At 35.6% G+C, this 17,636-nt stretch overlaps 1 protein-coding gene across 2 annotated transcripts in view; it reads right to left on the reverse strand.

Moving 5' to 3' along the window:
• LOC117317093 (perlucin-like) overlaps positions 1-17,206 on the reverse strand; it is a 47,624-nt gene extending 30,418 nt beyond the window's left edge. The window contains exons 1-6 of one of the 2 annotated variants that reach the window (XM_033871881.1): positions 17,086-17,206; positions 12,052-12,143; positions 10,915-11,011; positions 6,805-6,916; positions 1,672-1,800; positions 503-588 (exon numbers count right to left, since the gene is read on the reverse strand). In XM_033871881.1, coding sequence (XP_033727772.1) covers positions 549-588; positions 1,672-1,800; positions 6,805-6,916; positions 10,915-11,011; positions 12,052-12,143; positions 17,086-17,131 — 516 coding nt within the window. In that variant the 5' untranslated portion in view covers positions 17,132-17,206 and the 3' untranslated portion in view covers positions 503-548. Of the gene's footprint in view, positions 1-502; positions 589-1,671; positions 1,801-6,804; positions 6,917-10,914; positions 11,012-12,051; positions 12,144-17,085 lie in introns of those variants that run through there. The other variant, XR_004530093.1, reaches the window with a different exon arrangement.
• Positions 17,207-17,636: the final 430 nt, after the last annotated feature.

Here is a 17,636-nt window from a genome sequence, read left to right on the forward strand (position 1 = left end):
AGGTGTGGAGTTCGAACCCTACCCGGGATAGCATACCTCGAGCCTATATATTTGAAAACCTGAGGTGTAGGGTTCGATTCCTACCCGGGATAGCATACCCCGGGCCTATATACTTGAAGACCTGAGGTGTGGGGTTCGACCTCTACCCGGGATAGCATGACTCGGGCCTATATACTTGAATAGTACTCAAACCCAGGAAGAGTTGCGTTGCTGCTTTAATTGCGTCCATGAAATAGACAAATTATATTTTTTTCATGATAGTATGCAATCGACCGTCCGTTATAATGTTAGTTACGAATCTGAGGCGATGAGCAAAACGTCGACATGACGTAGGTCAACATGTTGTCAGAATAACGTCATATTATTTTCATACAATATAGATTTTTGAAAATTCTGTTAAAACATCTTATCATCCAGATTTATGGACGACAGCAACGCAACATGTCAATGCCGAAGAAGGAGCTATTTCTGTGAGCAACTCGAAAAACAAAGGAGGACAACAAATGTTAATTTCGTGTTTATTGAATTGTATAGATGACATCCACATTTCAGCCAATAACTTGTCCTGTGATGATTCCATCTGAATATCTGTAAAATAAAGAAATAAATCGATATTGACTTTCATGTCTTAAAAGCTAAGGTAGTAGACACAGAAAGACTACCTGGTAATGGGCGATATTTTTGTAAATGAAATAACTCCTGTATTATGATATGCATACACAATGGAAAAATAAATGTACAATATAATTGGTATATTCATTATAAAGAAGTACATACAGGCTTCACATTTGTTAAAACAAAAATTAATAAATAAGTTCACGTGAGGTACGTACTCAGTCTCACAGATGTACCTATCTAGGGTCCTGTCCACCTTTGTCACGTGAGGTATGTACTCAGTCTCACAGATTTACCTATCTAGGGTCCTGTCCACCTTTGTCACGTAAGGTATGTACTCAGTCTCACAGATTTACCTATCTAGGGCCCTGTCCACCTTTGTCACGTGAGGTACGTACTCAGTTTCACAGATGTACCTATCTAGGGTCCTGTCCACCTTTGTCACGTGAGGTACGTACTCAGGCTCACAGATTTACCTATCTAGGGCCCTGTCCACCTTTGTCACGTGAGGTACGTACTCAGTCTCACAGATATACCTATCTAGGGCCCTGTCCACCTTTGTCACGTGAGGTACGTACTCAGTCTCACAGATGTACCTATCTAGGGTCCTGTCCACCTTTGTCACGTGAGGTACGTACTCAGCCTCACAGATGTACCTATCTAGGGTCCTGTCCACCTTTGTCACGTGAGGTACGTACTCAGTCTCACAGATGTACCTATCTAGGGTCCTGTCCACCTTTGTCACGTGAGGTACGTACTCAGCCTCACAGATGTACCTATCTAGGGTCCTGTCCACCTTTGTCACGTGAGGTACGTACTCAGCCTCACAGATTTACCTATCTAGAGAGCTGTCCACCTTGGTCACGTGAGGTACGTACTCAGTCTCACAGATGTACCTATCTAGGGTTCTGTCCACCTTTGTCACGTGAGGTACGTACTCAGCCTCACAGATGTACCTATCTAGAGAGCTGTCCACCTTTGTCACGTGAGGTACGTACCTAGTCTCACAGATGTAACTATCTAGACCTGTCCACCTTTGTCACGTGATATACTTACTCAGCCTCACAGATGAAGCTATCTTTGTCATCACAATCCTCGTCATTCCAGAACAGATTGAAGTCATATCTAATCTGGATACAGTTTTCTGCGCCACCGTAATTATCCGGCTGGCCCTGTTCCCAGTGACTGAAGCAGAGATCAAGCCGATATGATATTAAATCGCTTACATACACACAGAATATCATTTTCAAAGATTCAAGCTGTTGAGATAAGAGCAATGTTTATAATTATGAAATAATATTTTTCATCCTTTCTGTTTGGCTAAAATAGTATCACGTGATTCCCCGCAAAAAGTCATGTTGACCTGTCGGGCAAAAAAGCTGGTTGCCTGGGTGTTTTTAAAAATATATTGATTACTAATTAATTCTTCTTGGCATTGTGAAACAGTGTACACTATCTTGAATGCTTTTGTAATATGACAAGCAATTACTTTGACTTTTAAATTATTAATTGGTGCACAAAATGCATTTTAATGAAATTGTTTACTTTTGATTGTGTTGTATTTAAAAGATATACTAAGATATTCATATCTCTCTCGTAACATGTACAAGTATAACTTGGATGCATTGCGTCATGTTTAGAAATCAAAAGTCATTTTATAATAAAACCATTATTACCTTTTGATTTCGGTTAATACGTGGTTTATTAACCTAAAGTATATCTACCTCGGACTTCAAACTAGAACGTTATTTTTTTCATGTTAATAAAACCATCTATCAACGTTACTAAAAGGCTATATTTGTACATGGTTACTATATATCCCGATCGCACCGGAAGTATTCTATTGCACAGGGACCTGAGAATTTGTTACAGTCTGGGTATATATTTATTACTGACGGGTGTCATTTTCACCGAATGTTTATCTAACCCTTATAAAACATTTGAAAAGATATCTAGACTGTAAAAAATACCAGGTTCCTGTATGTTGTCGCTATGTCGTACGGTTTCGGTAGGATTCTTAATGCCCCTGTGATATACAGTGTATGAAATATGTACTGAGTATATAGAGGATATTAAGGGTTTCCCGTTTAATATAACATATATTTCACGAGTATGACAGAATATCGATATTTTCACGAGTGCGAATTAATATAACATATATTTCACGGGTATGACAGAATATCAATAATTTCACGAGTGCGAAGTTAATATAACATATATTTCACGGTATGACAGAAAATCGATATTTTCACGAGTGCGAAGCACGAGAGAAAAATATCGAAATATTCTCTCATACTCGTGAAATATATATTATATTAAACGGGAAACCATTCAATTATTATTTTTATTGCATTTTATATGCTTAAAAACAAAATTGAAAACATCGAAAAATCAATAGTGTCAAAAAGTGCGAGAATCTGTAACATAATTCATGACGTCATCTCTTTGTGACGTTACTCCACATCAACTTGACGGCGCCAATTTGAAAGGACTGATCAACACAATTTAAGCGTTTTCTGCTGTAATAGGAGAATCTGGGCATGTATAGCTTACGTCGAGTGAGTATTTTGTCAAAAACTAGTCTGAAAATTATAGAAATACAGCAAAATAACCAATTATTCTCTCATATCTCGCCATGTTGGATAGAGTTTGCCCATGTAAGATAGCTATGTAAGATTATACGACTCTTTCATATGTGTGTCAGAAAAGATCGAATACTCGTATAGAGTCACTGTTCGCTGGTTCACACACGAAGTTGCCAAAATCACAGTGAATTTAAAATTACCAGCCACGAAACATCGCCGCGTCATGGCGATCGAGATCGACATCACTCTCAATATCCTTGAACTATGAATGGAATTCCAATGACAGTCGTGACGTCATGCAGTGACGTAGTATTTTATAATAAAAAATTTGACTTGACATTTAAAAGTACAGTGTGTTCTGTGAAATGATTAAATATGTCGAGGTGCAAATCAAATTATATGTGAAGTTGGAAAACTCATTTCAGCGTTGGCTTTCAGTATTGTTGATAGAACTTCTTTTTCTCGGATGTTGACAATTTGATCACGGCCACGTAAAAGTCGGTCAAGTTACGGTAATTTTTATCGGCGAATTGTTCATTCGTTCATCACTTAACCACAAAATGAATGAAATTTGTGTTCAAACATAGTTTGTCAAAATAGGGTATGATCTTTCAGAATATCACAAGTATATTTAGTAAAAATGTCAAATAAAGAAATTAAAAAATTGAAGAAAATGGATGGCTGAGGGACACTTTCGCCAGAAATTCGGTAATGATATGAGAGAAAAAGACTCTTTCATTATGTGTGTATGTAGGATAGGGATATTCCACCCTCGGGATCACAAAATGTGGTAAAACCCTCGGCAAGCCTCGGGTTTCACCACATTTTGTGACCCCTCGGGTGGAATATCCCTATCCTACATATACACATATGAAAGAGTCTTATAATCTATCTTGGCTTCGATTGGAATAGGGTAACCCCGACATCAATTTTCCCTTTTTTTAAACTTCAGATGTCTGCGCTTGTTTAAATTATCATCTAGCCTATTCTCGTAATAGTGTTATAACAGGATGATATCAATATGTATTACAATTTTTTTAAGGTTTCAAATTGAATTTATCTTTTCATATTTTGTTATGTCTCGAAATATCATTTAATTTTTCTTTTTCATGTTTGTGAAAGATATTGCCAACATTTAAAATGTATTTAATATGAAGTATGTACATGTAGTATAAGGATGCAAATATTGAGATAGAAAATGTTCACTAGGATAAAAGAGATTAAAGAAATGTTCATATTAAATGTAAAAAAAAAAAACACACAAAAAAAAAAAAAAAAAAAAACAACAAACAAACAGCAGCGTCGACAAGAAACAAACATGGATGGTGTAAACTTTCTATTCAATTTGTCAATGGCGATCTATTTTGGTACTGTGGACATCATAATAGGTCACGTGATAGATCGCTGTACGTGGCCTAGGTCAGAATATCATTGTCAATGTAAGTTACATTCTGTATCCATCGCTAAATATTTCAATTTCTACTCAAGTTGGACTCGATGAAACTACCAAACTTAATATGTTTCATTTGATCATGTATTTAACACTGATCAGTGCGTATGAATACATGGTTAAAATCCTTCCGCGGAACGATTTCGCCTTTTCTGCATTGTTGTTATAAACATGGATTTATTATTAAATTTATCAAATTTATAATGTATTCTTGTATTTTATGAAAGACCAGATATGCTAGATACTTCTATTTTGACAAAATAATGCTGTTTTTAATCCTAAAATTGCGGACTATTTTACTCGACCGACTAGACATGCACAATCCGGAACTCCTCGGGCTTTTCCTCATTTGGACTCGCACAAGCTTCGAGACATTAATATCTAAACCGACTTTTTACTCAAAAAAAAAAACAACAAAAAAAAAAAAAAAAAAAAATTGAAATATAAGAATTGAATCTTGATTTGGTCGACCAAATCAAGATTCAATCCTTAATTGGAAGCAATTACTTTTTTTGGAAATGTCTGCGTTAATACACTGCTTCTGAAGACAATTTCTGTCAGCGCAACCCATTTTTACGAGACAGATATAGGATTATAGGATTTTGATCTGCCACAGTTACGTCCCTTCTTTTTACTCTACCGCGAATTTTGGTCACGAATTGTCATTTATGTCATATTATCTAGGACCTAGATCTGTCAACCTGCACAAGCTGTTCTGTAAATAACCTATTGTGGCATTATAACGTACGTCTGATTTAAAATCAACACCACAAGGCAATATACGAACAAAGCTATTTTGTATAACGACTCTTAAAAAAAAGTAAAAAAAAAAAAAAAAAAAACCCACTAATAATTCGGACCATGTGATCCAGAGTATAATCCGTCTTCTACTTCATACAGGACACCCGCCACACAAATCGAGGACACCCGCCACACAAATCGAGGTCAAGTCGAGAACACCCGCCACACAAATCGAGGTCAAATCGAGGACACCCGCCACACAAATCTAGGTCAAATCGAGGACACCCGCCACACAAATCTAGATCAAATCGAGGACACCCGTCATACAAATCTAGATCAAATCGAGGACACCCGTCATACAAATCTAGGTCAAATCGAGAACACCCGCCATAGAAATCTAGGCCAAAACGAGGACACCGGCCACACAAATCTAGGTCAAAACGAGGAAACCCGCCATACAAATCTAGGTCAAATCGAGGACACCCGCCACACAATTCGAGGTCAAATCGAGAACACCCGCCATAGAAATCTAGGCCAAAACGAGGACACCGGCCACACAAATCTAGGTCAAATCGAGGAAACCCACCATACAAATCTAGATCAAAACGAGGACATCCGCCATTCAAATCTAGGTCAAATCGAGGACATCCGCAATACAAATCTAGGTCAAATCGAGCACAGCCGCCATATAAATCTATGTCAAATTGAGGACACCGTCATATTAATCTATGTAAAATCGATGATACCGCCATAAAGTTCTAGCTCAAACCGAGGACACCCGCATTCAAAACTAGGTCAAATCGAGGACACCCGTCATACAAATCTAGATTAAATCGAGGACACCCGTCATACAAATCTAGGTCAAATCGAGGACACCCGTCATACAAATATAGGTTTCATCGAGGACACCCGCCACACACTTCTAGGTCAAACCGAGGACACGCGTCATATCCGGTCAAATCCGGATTACATGTAAGTTACATTCTCAAAATGAGAACTAGAGTAGTGACAGCGGAACCAATCGGCATAACAACAAGCATCGGGCACATCTGTCTTCTAGAAATAGAATATTCCAAAAAATAGAATGTTCCTAAAATTTCGAATATTCATCAAAATAGAATATTTCTAAAAATAGAATATTCTTAAAAATAAAATATTCCTAAAAATATAATATTCTTAAAAATAGCATATTCGTAAAAGTAGAATATTCCTAAAAGTCGTATATTCCTAAGAAGATTTTCCTTAAAATAGAATATTCCTTAAAATAGAATATTCCTTAAAATATAATATTCCTAAAAATATAATATTCTTAAAAATAGAATATTCCTAATAAAAGAATATTCTTAAAAAGATTTTCCTAAAATTAGAATATGGCTAAAAATAGAATATTCCAAAACAGGAGTTACTACTTACGTATAGCCATTGTCGATGAACTGGGAGTACCCTGGGGTACCTACCCACATCCAGTCTCCCTCCGATAAAACATCCGACCCATCAACCCAATAATTCTCAACCTTGGCCGTTCCTTCAATAGATGATTCATATCCAGACATCAAGTGAAGTTTGATCTTACCAATACTATACGGCGTCAAGAGCGTAAACCAAATTAAAGCAAAGAGTATTCAATACGCTGATACGTAATTAGGTCACACAAACACATATATACGTTTTTATCCTGCAACTGCCACCGCATTGTCGGAATACACCCACCATATTTATTTTTGCTGTACACGGCAGTGACGGAAAACAGCTGTATTTTGGAATCTTAGCACGTGAGTCAATTCGACTGACCTACTTCAAAGTGAAACCACGTTTAAAAGGCGAACACATTTCTGTCATTTTTGACACCGTTTCACTTCAAAACGATTATTTTTATGTTTATCTGTTGACTGTTGCAGGATAAATAGAATACATGGTCAGTGTACTAAAATATAAGCTGTATTTTTGGCTCGGGATAGAAAGACCAAAGTCTCGCCACTTTTTTTCTTTTTTTACCCTCGCCAAAATATAGCTTATATTTTAAGACACTGACCATGTATTCTCTTTATGTACATGTATATACAGTTGTCTTCCTTCGTCATTTGTGTTACTATGTTATATATGTATATACAGTAAATATATAATTGAATAAAAACACAAACCATCAAATCACATTACTATCAGAGCAAGCTCTCCAGGTGAAGAGCTTGCCCTGAAAGTAAGCGAACGCGCTAGTGATTTTGTATTTAATTTTATGTACATGTATATCCATCACAAGGTAGATATACGTACTGTATTTACGTCAGTAATACAATGTAGGTAAATATACGTACTGTACATGTAGTTACGTCAGTAATGTAGGTAGATATACGTACTGTAGTTACGTCAGTAATGTAGGTAAATATACGTACTGTAGTTACGTCAGTAATACAATGTAGGTAGATATACGTACTGTAGTTACGTCAGTAATACAATGTAGGTAGATATACGTACTGTAGTTACGTCAGTAATACAATGTAGGTAGATATACGTACTGTATTTACGTCAGTAATACAATGTAGGTAAATATACGTACTGTAGTTACGTCAGTAATACAATGTAGGTAGATATACGTACTGTAGTTACGTCAGTAATACAATGTAGGTAAATACACGTACTGTAGTTACGTCAGTAATACAATGTAGGTAAATATACGTACTGTAGTAACGTTAGTAATACAATGTAGGTAGATATACGTACTGTATTTACGTCAGTAATACAATGTAGGTATATATACGTACTGTAGTAACGTCAGTAATACAATGTAGGTAGATATACGTACTGTATTTATGTCAGTAATGTAGGTAAATATACGTACTGTATTACGTCAGTAATACAATGTAGGTAAATATACGTACTGTAGTAACGTCAGTAATACAATGTAGGTAGATATACGTACTGTAGATACGTCAGTAATACAATGTAGGTAAATATACGTACTGTATTTACGTCAGTAATACAATGTAGGTAGATATACGTACTGTAGTAACGTCAGTAATACAATGTAGGTAGATATACGTACTGTATTTACGTCAGTAATACAATGTAGGTAGATATATGTACATGTAGTTACGTTAGTAATACAATGTATGCAGATATACGTACTGTATTTACGTCAGTAATACAATGTAGGTAGATATACGTACTGTAGTTACGTCAGTAAATCCATGTAGGTAGATATACGTACTGTAGTTACGTCAGTGATACAATGTAGGTAGATATACGTACTGTATTTACGTCAGTAATACAATGTATGCAGATATACGTACTGTAGTTACGTCAGTAATACAATGTAGGTAGATATACGTACTGTAGTTACGTCAGTAATACAATGTAGGTAAATATACGTACTGTAGTTACGTCAGTAATACAATGTAGGTAGATATACGTACTGTAGTTACGTCAGTAATGTAGGTAGATATACGTACTGTAGTTACGTCAGTAATACAATGTAGGTAGATATACGTACTGTAGTTACGTCAGTGATACAATGTAGGTAGATATACGTACTGTAGTTACGTCAGTGATACAATGTAGGTAAATATACGTACTGTATTTACGTCAGTAATACAATGTAGGTAGATATACGTACTGTATTTACGTCAGTAATACAATGTAGGTAGATATACGTACTGTAGTTACGTCAGTAATACAATGTAGGTAAATATACGTACTGTAGTTACGTCAGTAATACAATGTAGGTAAATATACGTACTGTATTTACGTCAGTGATACAATGTAGGTAGATATACGTACTGTAGTTACGTCAGTAATGTAGGTAAATATACGTACTGTATTTACGTCAGTAATACAATGTAGGTAAATATACGTACTGTAATTACGTCAGTAATACAATGTAGGTAAATATGTACGTACTGTAGTAACGTCAGTAATACAATGTAGGTAAATATACGTACTGTAGTAACGTCAGTAAATCCATGTAGGTAAATATACGTACTGTATTAACGTTAGTAATACAATGTAGGTAAATATACGTACTGTAGTTACGTCAGTAATACAATGTAGGTAAATATGTACGTACTGTATTTACGTCAGTAATACAATGTAGGTAGATATACGTACTGTAGTTAAGTCAGTAATGTAGGTAAATATGTACGTACTGTAGTAACGTCAGTAATACAATGTAGGTAAATATACGTACTGTATTAACGTTAGTAATACAATGTAGGTAAATATACGTACTGTAGTTACGTCAGTAATACAATGTAGGTAAATATGTACGTACTGTATTTACGTCAGTAATACAATGTAGGTAGATATACGTACTGTAGTTCAGTCAGTAATGTAGGTAAATATGTACGTACTGTAGTAACGTCAGTAATACAATGTAGGTAGATATACGTACTGTAGTTACGTCAGTAATACAATGTAGGTAAATATACGTACTGTAGTTACGTCAGTAATACAATGTAGGTAGATATACGTACTGTAGTTACGTCAGTAATACAATGTAGGTAAATATACGTACTGTAGTTACGTCAGTGATACAATGTAGGTAAATATACGTACTGTATTAACGTTAGTAATACAATGTAGGTATATATACGTACTGTAGTTACGTCAGTAATACAATGTAGGTAGATATACGTACTGTATTTACGTCAGTAATACAATGTAGGTAAATATACGTACTGTAGTTACGTCAGTAATACAATGTAGGTAGATATACGTACTGTAATTACGTCAGTAATACAATGTAGGTAGATATACGTACTGTATTTACGTCAGTAATACAATGTAGGTAAATATACGTACTGTAGTTACGTCAGTAATACAATGTAGGTAGATATACGTACTGTATTTACGTCAGTAATACAATGTAGGTAAATATACGTACTGTAGTTACGTCAGTAATGTAGGTAGATATACGTACTGTAGTTACGTCAGTAATACAATGTAGGTAGATATACGTTCTGTATTTACGTCAGTAATACAATGTAGGTAGATATACGTACTGTATTTACGTCAGTAATACAATTTAGGTAGATATACGTACTGTAGTTACGTCAGTAATACAATGTAGGTAAATATACGTACTGTATTTACGTCAGTGATACAATGTAGGTAAATATACGTACTGTAGTTACGTCAGTGATACAATGTAGGTAGATATACGTACTGTAGTTACGTCAGTAATACAATGTAGGTAGATATACGTACTGTAGTTACGTCAGTAATACAATGTAGGTAGATATACGTACTGTATTTACGTCAGTAATACAATGTAGGTAGATATACGTACTGTATTTACGTCAGTAATACAATGTAGGTAGATATACGTACTGTAGTAACGTCAGTAATACAATGTAGGTAGGTATACGTACTGTAATTACGTCAGTAATACAATGTAGGTAAATATACGTACTGTATTTACGTCAGTAATACAATGTAGGTAAATATACGTACTGTAGTTACGTCAGTAATGTAGGTAAATATACGTACTGTAGTTACATGTACGTCTGTAATGTAGGTAAATATACGTACTGTTAACGTGAACATCATTTAGCACCTGTTCCAGCATTGTCTCCTCACTCTGGGTTTCTATCTTTACGAGGTCTCCACCAAAAACCATACAGAATTTCTGAAAATGAAGTTACACAATCTCTCTTTATGATCTATTCCATAAATATCTGGTCGATCGAAATCAATTGATAAAATGACTTTTGCAATAAAGTACCAGAATAGAAGAATATTTATGACAAGAACTATTGAAAGCCTATATAACTACTGTAAGTTAATGTCAATCATGAGTGAGGACTTAATTGCATGAACAAGTTATTAATTTCATATGAAATTGGACAAATACACACCTAGGCAAATCATTTCAATATTGCAGGAATACAACTGGTATAGCCTTCCTGTCGAAGACATTTTTTTTCTAATACAGATATAGGTTGACCTCAGGCTAGACTGATCAACTACCTTAGTATAATATCATAATACGTCAAAAACGATATGAAGTCTTCATGCACAAACTCTAATACAATTATCGAGTACTTTATGTTTTGAAAACCACGTGGTCGCATATAGTGAAGATGATGTCACGTGGTTACATGTATTATAGATGATGTCACGTGGTTACATGTAGTATAAATAATGTCACGTGGTTACATGTATTATAAATAATGTCACGTGGTTACATGTATTATAGATAATGTCACGTGGTTACATGTATTATAGATGATGTCACGTGGTTATATGTATTGTAGATGATGTCACGTGGTTACATGCATTATAGATGATGTCACGTGGTTACATGTATTATAGATGATGTCATGTAGTTACATGTATTATAAATGATGTCACGTGGTTACATGAATTATAAAGGATGTCACGTGGTTAACAGTAGTATAGATGATGTCACGTGGTTACGCGTAATTTGATGATGTCACGTGATCACATGTATTATAGATAATGTCACGTGGTTACATGTAGTATAGATGATGCCACGTGGTTACGCGTAATTTGATGATGTCACGTGATCACATGTATTATAGATAATGTCATGTGTTTACGTTCGTTATAGATGATGTCACATGGTTGCATGTATACGATGTTACGTACATTCTAGATGACGTCACGTGTTTATGTGTAATATGATTATGTCACGTGATAACCTACCTTGGCGTCTATCCAGGACGATGGGAACGTGAAGACTTTATAACAGCTTTCGCCGTACTGCTGAAATGCTATCGGGCATCCTCCCCGCGAACCTTCATAGATCAACGGAATGACAAGTTTGTATGTTTGAAAGCTTTCTGTGTGAGTTTGGTCGGAGGACGAGGTTGTACTAGCCTATGTACGTCCTACTACGGTGTTATTTACGAGGGAGGCCAACAATATTCCTTCAGGATTTCTCACGTTTCTTAATTGTATCAGTGATGTTATCTATCTATAAGGACACTTACAGACAAGTCAGTTAAAACCTACTGCCTGCTCTACACGTGTCTCAAATAAAGCTCAAACAGTGAATTTGGTATATAATAAAATACTACACTAAATTTGGATCATTCATGATGGATTTAGATATTTAAACTTCACATGTATTAGCAAAAGGAATGTACATGTATAAGAAATCCAATGTATTTATTCTCCAGAAGTGTGTCTACATGATAAACAACTTTTTTTAATTATTATTTTTCCCTGCATCTGAGGGAAGGAAATCCATATTCGGGTTTGAAGGCGATTAGTTACGATACCAGAATTGAAATATTTAATTCAACTTTTGACAAGTTTCAGAAGGTAAATCGCTACAGGTCTCGTTAAATGCATTCGAAAATTGTCTTCTACAACTTAATAGGTTTTATGATGGTAAAATTGGTTTGAAAGGTCTTAAATACAGACAGATGATTGATAGGTTCTGTTGTAACACTGGCGTACAAATAGACATATTTAATATCCATTTCATCAGTAGAAAGGAGAGATATGACATTAGACAATTCTAAGACTCAGTCCTGTTAATGAAACAAAATTAATAAAAAGAGGGATATTAATTTGGGTCACTGTTGATAATCCTATTTTCGTACGAGGATACTGTGACCATGTCTGGTGTAGCCCGAGTTTTCTCTGGCCCTGTGACCATGTCTGGTGTAGCCCGAGTTTTTCTCTGGCCCTGTGACCATGTCTGGTGTAGTCCGAGTTTCCTCTGGCCCTGTGACCATGTCTGGTGTAGCCCGAGTTTTCTCTGGCCCTGTGACCATGTCTGGTGTAGCCCGAGTTTTCTCTGGCCCTGTCACCGTGTCTGGTGTAGCCCGAGTTTCCTCTGGCCCTGTCGCCATGTCTGGTGTAGCCCGAGTCTTCTCTGGCCCTGTCACCATGTCTGGTGTAGCCCGAGTTTCCTCTGGCCCTGTCACCATGTCTGGTGTAGCCCGAGTTTCCTCTGGCCCTGTCACCATGTCTGGTGTAGTCCGAGTTTCCTCAGGCCCTGTGACCATGTCTGGTGTAGCCCGAGTTTTCTCTGGCCCTGTGACCATGTCTGGTGTAGCCCGAGTTTTCTCTGGCCCTGTCACCGTGTCTAGTGTAGCCCGAGTTTCCTCTGGCCCTGTCACCGTGTCTGGTGTAGCCCGAGTTTTCTCTGGCCCTGACACCATGTCTGGTGTAGCCCGAGTTTCCTCTGGCCCTGTGACCATGTCTGGTGTAGCCCGAGTTTCCTCTGGCCCTGTCACCGTGTCTGGTGTAGCCCGAGTTTCCTCTGGCCCTGTCACCGTGTCTGGTGTAGCCCGAGTTTTCTCTGGCCCTGTCACCGTGTCTGGTGTAGCCCGAGTTTTCTCTGGCCCTGTCACCGTGTCTGGTGTAGCCCGAGTTTTCTCTGGCCCTGTCACCATGTCTCGTGTAGCCCGAGTTTCCTCTGGCCCTGTCACCATGTCTGGTGTAGCCCGAGTTTCCTCTGGCCCTGTCACCATGTCTGGTGTAGCCCGAGTTTCCTCTAGCCCTGTCACCATGTCTGGACTAGTCCGAGTTTCCTCTGGCCCTGTCACCATGTCTGGTTTTGCCCGAGTTTCCTCTGGCCCTGTCACCATGTCTGGTGTAGGCCGAGTTTCCTCTGGCCCTGCCACCATGTCTGGTGTAGGCCGAGTTTCCTCTGGCCCTGTCACCATGTCTAGTGTAGCCCGAATTTCCTCTAGCCCTGTCACCATGTCTGGTGTAGCCCGAGTTTCCTCTGGCCCTGTCACCATGTCTGGTGTAGCCCTAGTTTTCTCTGGCCCTGTCACCATGTCTGGTGTAGCCCGAGTTTCCTCTGGCCCTGTCACTATGTCTAGTGTAGCCCGAGTTTCCTCTGGCCCTGTCACCATGGCTGGTGTAGCCCGAGTTTCCTCTGGCCCTGTCACCATGTCTGGTGTAGCCCTAGTTTTCTCTGGCCCTGTCACCATGTCTGGTGTAGCCCGAGTTTCCTCTGGCCCTGTCACCATGTCTGGTGTAGCCCGAGTTTCCTCTAGCCCTGACACCATGTCTGGTGTAGAGCGCACTACTATATGAAAACCTTGGATTCTCCGACACCATTAGGTGTATGGGATTTTGACTAGCGTAAAGCGAGGGTCTATACGGACGAATAAAACACCTACATGTGACTAAAAGGGTGTTCTGGGCTAAATAAATATCTCATTTATCCATATATGTAAGGCAGGTGTTATGTCACACCCGATTTTATTGTATTTGCACCAAATTCTTAGCGACCCAAACGGTGTTGGATAATTCCACGTTTTCATATAGTAGTGCGCTCTGGCCCTACACCAGACATGGTGACAGGGCCAGAATAAACCCAGGCTATTTTTAGACCAGCTTCATACATATATAAAATATTGTGTGGTTAAATGTGACAAAGTAGGCTTATCACTGAGGGGCCGAACAATGACCGAAGTTGACCGACTTCTTTGTTAAAATTTAAAATGGTATAAGTTGACAATAATGTACAGACGAGTTTAGTAGCTTGGTAATCCATGTCCAGGGTGTTTTAGGCGATTAAAACAAACAACAGTATTTATATGCTGTTGTGTATTCATGTGTAAATAAAAGAATCATTGTAAATAAAACAATTATGTTTGTTTACTATAACGCACATTGTATACACTATTAAGAAATCAATTCCAATACTAGCTGGAAGAAACCGGCGAGGGCAGAAATGCCATGCGGAAAGTATTGAATTTTTTGTTTTTGTTTGTTTGTTTGTTTGTTTTTTTTTAAATTTACATTATCTACATGCTTTACTGTATAAAGCTTTATAATGTATTTTTATATTATCTACATATTTTAACCATATATTGTTTTATGATATTTCTACATAATTTACATACTATACTTTATAAAGCTTTATAATGTATTTTTATATTATCTACATATTTTAACCATATATTGTTTTATGATATTTTTACATAATTTACATACTTTACTTTATAAAGCTTTATAATGTATTTTTATATTATCTACATATTTTAACCATATATTGTTTTATGATATTTTTACATAATTTACATACTATACTTTATAAAGCTTTATAATGACATATTACATCATCGACATATATATCTATAAAACGTTATAATGAGATTTTACATTATCTACATATTTTTACTATACATAGTTTTATACATTATCTACATATTTTTACTATACATAGTTTTATACATTATCTACATACTTTACTATACATAGTTTTATACATTATCTACATACTTTACTATACATAGTTTTATACATTATCTACATACTTTACTATACATAGTTTTATACATTATGTACATACTTTACTATACATAGTTTTATACATTATCTACATACTTTACTATACATAGTTTTATACATTATGTACATACTTTACTATACATAGTTTTATACATTATGTACATACTTTACTATACATAGTTTTATACATTATGTACATACTTTACTATACATAGTTTTATACATTATCTACATACTTTACTATACATAGTTTTATACATTATCTACATACTTTACTATACATAGTTTTATACATTATCTACATACTTTACTATATATAGTTTTATACATTATCTACATACTTTACTATATATAGTTTTATACATTATCTACATACTTTACTATACATAGTTTTATACATTATGTACATACTTTACTATACATAGTTTTATACATTATCTACATACTTTACTATATATAGTTTTATACATTATGTACATACTTTACTATATATAGTTTTATACATTATCTACATACTTTACTATATATAGTTTTATACATTATCTACATACTTTACTATACATAGTTTTATACATTATGTACATACTTTACTATACATAGTTTTATACATTATCTACATACTTTACTATACATAGTTTTATACATTATCTACATACTTTACTATACATAGTTTTATACATTATCTACATACTTTACTATACATAGTTTTATACATTATCTACATACTTTACTATATATAGTTTTATACATTATCTACATACTTTACTATATATAGTTTTATACATTATCTACATACTTTACTATACATAGTTTTATACATTATCTACATACTTTACTATATATAGTTTTATACATTATCTACATACTTTACTATATATAGTTTTATACATTATCTACATACTTTACTATATATAGTTTTATACATTATCTACATATTTTTACTATACATAGTTTTATACATTATCTACATACTTTACTATATATAGTTTTATACATTATCTACATACTTTACTATATATAGTTTTATACATTATCTACATACTTTACTATATATAGTTTTATACATTATCTACATACTTTACTATATATAGTTTTATACATTATCTACATATTTTTACTATACATAGTTTTATACATTATCTACATACTTTACTATATATAGTTTTATACATTATCTACATACTTTACTATATATAGTTTTATACATTATCTACATACTTTACTATATATAGCTTTATGATAATATTTCTACATTATAAACATACTTTGGCACTTTTTGATATCAGTTGCACGTGATGCCATAAAGATATTGTAACAAAAGTTTCCAATTGTCGAGTCTCAAGATCTGAAACCAGAACCTCACCTAGAAAAAGCAATATTGCTCGCTCAAAGCGACAATCTATATTCATTATAATACCTATATAGTGACATATAGAAATACACATATTAAATACAAGCATGGATTAACCAGCCTACCTTGTAATGCTATACATAACGTGATGAAAAAAAGAGGGATCCTCATGTTGACGATCTGATCGAGTTCTGTGGAGGTGACCTTTATCGGTTCTATTGTCTTATCAGGTCTATAAATAGAACCCGGTATGACCTACGGTACCTAACAATAGTATATTAACGGTTTAGAGGACACGTTGTTTGAATCTTCAAAACTTTATCTCGACTTTCCAGAAGATGGAATGTGGTACTTATAAGTAGCACACGTTTGCCCAAAGAACTATTCAGATATTTTCTGTGAATCCAGAGGTCCCGTTTCGATTGCTAAACCATGTCCTCTTTGTCATAGACTTCGGCATTGCATTTGTTGTTTGGTTTAGTGAATACTCTGGCTTTATATTTTATGAATCAATAAATTTATACCCTTGAGAGTTAAACCATAAATAATAAGAGCGAAGCCCTCCTTACCATAGCGTGTATAAGCTATATCTCCTATCAAATCTATACCCCCTGAACTTTAAAAGCATGTCCCCCGGGAATAGTCTCGCGCCCCCAGTAGGGGACACCATGTTTGA

This window comes from Pecten maximus, chromosome 18 (genome assembly GCF_902652985.1).
Source record: "Pecten maximus chromosome 18, xPecMax1.1, whole genome shotgun sequence".
NCBI classification, from domain to species: Eukaryota; Metazoa; Mollusca; class Bivalvia; order Pectinida; family Pectinidae; genus Pecten; species Pecten maximus.